The 4481-nt window shown below is 32.9% G+C and overlaps 1 protein-coding gene across 1 annotated transcript; it reads right to left on the reverse strand.

The window, feature by feature from the left end:
- Positions 1-166: 166 nt before the first annotated feature.
- On the reverse strand, positions 167-2905 carry LOC18055646 (auxin-responsive protein IAA1). The gene is made up of 5 exons (XM_024178072.1): positions 2304-2905; positions 1491-1678; positions 1099-1213; positions 412-473; positions 167-272 (listed from the first exon to the last, which is right to left on the reverse strand). The coding sequence occupies exons 1-5, from the start codon at positions 2573-2575 to the stop codon at positions 244-246; spliced, it is 666 nt and encodes a 221-aa protein (XP_024033840.1). The 5' UTR covers positions 2576-2905; the 3' UTR covers positions 167-243.
- Positions 2906-4481: the final 1576 nt, after the last annotated feature.

The following is a 4481-nucleotide window of genomic DNA, read 5'->3' on the forward strand; positions in this document are numbered from 1 at the left end:
ATATGAAGGTTTGTGGATTTCATATCCACAATATTATGCTATAAATGGTGTATTTATATAGCCGAAGTTCATTAGCTTGTTATTTTATTATAATCATAATTATATTTTCAATTGTAACTAATAGTTGCAATTGTAATTGGAATTGTCATCACAAGTCTAGGGGGGGGGGGGGGTGCGTTCTCTGTCCTGTACATGCTAGTGTATTGTCACTTTCATTCATGGCTTGTCTTCTCAACTCGTGCTTCAGCAATTTGTTGGTGTTCTTGGAGCTGCTGCAATATTAACATTAACGTTTACCAGATCAATATACAAAATGACAGAAGATGGAGAAAAATTAATTAATTAATTTCCAATCCAATTTAAGCTGTAAGGACTTCAATCAAGTAGCTAGCTAGGAGAATTTATATTTACCTAATCCCACAGCCTCTGAGCTTTTCATTAATCGGATTCGCTTGCATGATTCGACGAACATTCTGAGCATGCATGTAAATAATATCATCATAAACCACAACATATATACATTAATACATATATCCATATACAGCTTAATTTTGCAGTATCTATGAAAAATGAGCACCAAGTTTACACTCGTGATCGATGCCCATCAGAAATTGCTTTACTTTCAGGTTAGTAAGCAAGTCATGAAAACCAAACTCTTTAAAATCGGATTAGAGATATATATTTTGAAATATAAATTTATTAGAAAATAGTATACGATTTTAAAGTACGGAAAGTCTTAAAAATTTTTGAAATTATGTAGTTTTAAAACTTAATTTCATAATGTTATTAAACCCCACAGTTTTAAAATTTTTTCGAACTTTCCTATATTTTAAAATAATGAATAAAAAAACTACTTCCCCCACACTCTCTCTCTCTATATAAAATTTTTAATCCACAAATTTAAAGTACGAAAAAAGTTCAAAAAAATTTTAAAACCTTACGGTTTTAAAATGTTAATTTTATAGTACTTTAAAATAATTTAAAATTTTTTCAGACTTTTCATTTTTTTTAAATTTCGGACTAGAAAACTACTAAAACTAATATATATATATATATATATAAAAGATATAAATAATAGAGTCCAATGATTTCACTTACTTCCAAGGAACATCTCCAAGTAACATCCAATCATCGTCCTTGTCTTCATACGTTGGCACATATTCCCTCCCGTTCAATGCGCCCGTTAGCTTCCTCTCTTCCATATTATAATCACCTGAAATTAAACAAATCATTCAATCTATGCTTTCAAACTTTCATGGCCGCAACAGACTCTAAAAAATAACTCACAAAATGTTACATTTTTTGAACTGTGGATTCGAACTACATGCTATAACAACTAACTATATAGATAAATATAGATAAAACTATGATTAATTAAATTTCAAAATATAGATAAAACTGCGATTAGTATTAATTTAAATTTTATATCTTAAAAAAGTACAGACATATGCATCTGAGAATTTACGTTTATCTTTATATATAATAATTACCACGGGTAGTAAAACAGGTAAACATCTCCTCCAGAGCCCGAAACAGGTCTTGGTAGCTACTGTATATTTGCAGGTCAACTTTGCGTAGGTATGGTGCTCCATCCACGGCTACTTTTACAAGCTTGCTGCTGCCTTCTAATGTCTTCTTTCTGAACGATCTCACTGGTGGCCATCCAATTACTTGTGCCCTAGAAATTATAAAACCAAAATTAATTAAACATACTCTTTCTGTGCGTGTATGTATATAAATTAATCCTTCTCATGCTTATATTTTTTTTTAAATGCGAATTTAAAATTTCACATCAGTGTCAAATAGTTTTCCACTATTGTAAAATGATTTATAAATGTATTTTTATCATTATTTATTTAATTAATTATAACATCATATGGTGTTAAACTAAATCTGTATTTAGAAAAATACAGACGTCCATGTGTGTGTGTGTGTGTTATATATGTATGGATGTATTATCAAATAAATATTCTAATTCAAGATCTTGGAATTGTTAAAATCTGAAAAAATTATTAAATAGAGCGATTTAATAATATAACGACGTTTAGTAAGATTTCTGGACTTTAATAAAGTATATAATGATCTTTCATATCTATGAAAAAAAAAAAAAAAAAAAGCTGCCTGGTTCTCAAATAGTATTGCATAATTATGATTCCAAGTGATATGACTGCTGAATGTTTAATGCGAAGACATATACATACATGTACATGCATTTAAGAAATTACTAGTAATATGGCTGGGTTGCTGAAAACCACACACACACACACATATATATATATATATATACACATACGCACACTTACTTGGCAGCTGGGTATTTTCCGGTACCGGAGACCCGGCTCTCCGAATTTTGTCCACGTGGCATGCTGATGTGAGAGGTACCAAGGTTGAGATCAATAACGGTCTCCATGAACCCTCGTTTTGTACAGTTCTTCTTATGTCCCTGGGCGAAAGCAGGCGCCCGCGCCGGTGAACGGCTCTCGCCAGGTAATCCCAAAGTCAGTTCTGTGTCGAAACTCATGAGGCTAGCGCCGTCACTACTTTCTGGCGAGTCTACGGTTGTGTCCTGTGACATTTGCAACTGTTTGACTGATTCTATTGTAGCTGGCTACCCTGTTACGTTCGTTGTATTCTTCTGCTTGTGGATGAATGAACGAGTGAGTGGATGTCGAGGTTTTTGTATGTACAAAAAAGTTACGGTCCAGTGGAGAACCGCCACGTGAGGAGTCGAACCGGTGCCTGTAGAAAGCACGCCGTCAGACCACCCTTTAATCAGTGCTTAAATCTTGTTATTAACGTTAAATTATGCGTTTTTGAGACATATTATGCATATTTGTCACAGCCTGTGTGTTCCACTCTTCATTCAAATTTCTACAATTCAATAACATTTCGTTCACATTTTTCCGAAAACCGATATAATTTTCAACGAGAAGGAATAACGAAGTGACATTTTTATCCTCGACCGAAGCTTCACAAATCGGTGATATAAGTGCATGAGATTACTGCCTTTGTAGTTAGTTTGGCCGAGGGTAAATATGTCCGGAAAGAATGAAATATTGTACGGGGGACAGAAACAAAAGATGTTGCAAGGTTGCGGGTCAAATTGAAGAAGTGAACTTATTGAGAGCCGGCCCCGACAAGCATGTGACAGGTGCTGGAGTGTCCCTCTCAGATTCATCGAATCATAACTGACTAACTGTTTGATCTTTTACAATAAAATAAATAAATAAAGATCCAAGAGTCAAGATTCATGAGTTGTTAAGAGTTACTTTTGATGAACGATGACTTCCTCTCTAGCAAAGCAAAACCCGCTGCAGCACAGCACACGGCTTTCTGCACCGACCAAATAATCAGATGTGATTGCCCCTACACGTGAGGCCGCGAGTCATGGAGATTGATCTCCACGTGGCATCGTATGATAAAATCTTAAAATTATTTTAGAAAACTAAACAATCGAAAAAAAAAAATTAATCTCCCGAATAGATTAGCATTCACGTCCTTAACTAGTTAATTTAAATGCAGCCGTAGGGAGATTTGATATCTAGCTGCAGCCTGCAGCCGTTCATATACACATATGGCCTGATATGGAATAGAAAAAAAGGGTTATAAATTTAGAACATGGCCGTAAGTTTAGTGAATCTTGTAATTAGTTCATTTTCATATTAATAATATATGAGATTGACAAGAAAGAGTACAATGTGCCATCATCGGCTTTGCATATAAATATATAATATAATGCAGAATCAGTGGCAATTACTTATTAGTCTTTCATATGCACGCACCGGAACCAGATGATGCTGCCTGCACTTTTGGGCTCGTATAAGAGGCCCATTTTCGACCCATATCTATATTCCATGAAAAGAGGAGGTGCAATTAGCACCCCTAGAATCTCCTTTTTAGACCCTGCACCAATAGTTACAATTTTATCCCTGCTTAGATTTACGATATTAGACCTTCTCATTAGATAAAAGGCGGTCATAGCCGATTGGTGACTTTCCGACGAATTCCGACAATAGTCTGAGTGTCCGACGAATTTCCAGCGACGATCCGGCGAAGTTCCGAAAGCAATTAATTTATATTTCTATATTTTCAAATTAAATAAATAAATAAGTTTACTTATTTTATTAAATTTCTTAAATCTTTCATTAATTTTAATTAATACAAAATTATTTATAATATTAAATTGATAAAATAAAATTATATATAATAATTATTAACACTAAACAAATTAAAATGTTGAATTTTAGTTTTCAACATAAGAAGAATTTAAATTCTTTCTTAATGTGTAATTCAAATTCTATATTATAAGAGATATTAAATTCTAATAAAAATTAAATTCTTATACATTTTATATAAACAAACAATAAAAAAATAAAATTTAAATTACTTTTCTCCATTCTATTCTCTCCTCCTAAATATCACCTTAGGATTTATAAACAAAAATTAAAGACGGTGACCCACACAGCACAAAAAAACCAAGA

Source organism: Citrus clementina, unplaced genomic scaffold, assembly GCF_000493195.1.
Source record: "Citrus clementina cultivar Clemenules unplaced genomic scaffold, Citrus_clementina_v1.0 scaffold_1, whole genome shotgun sequence".
Lineage (NCBI taxonomy): Eukaryota > Viridiplantae > Streptophyta > Magnoliopsida > Sapindales > Rutaceae > Citrus > Citrus x clementina.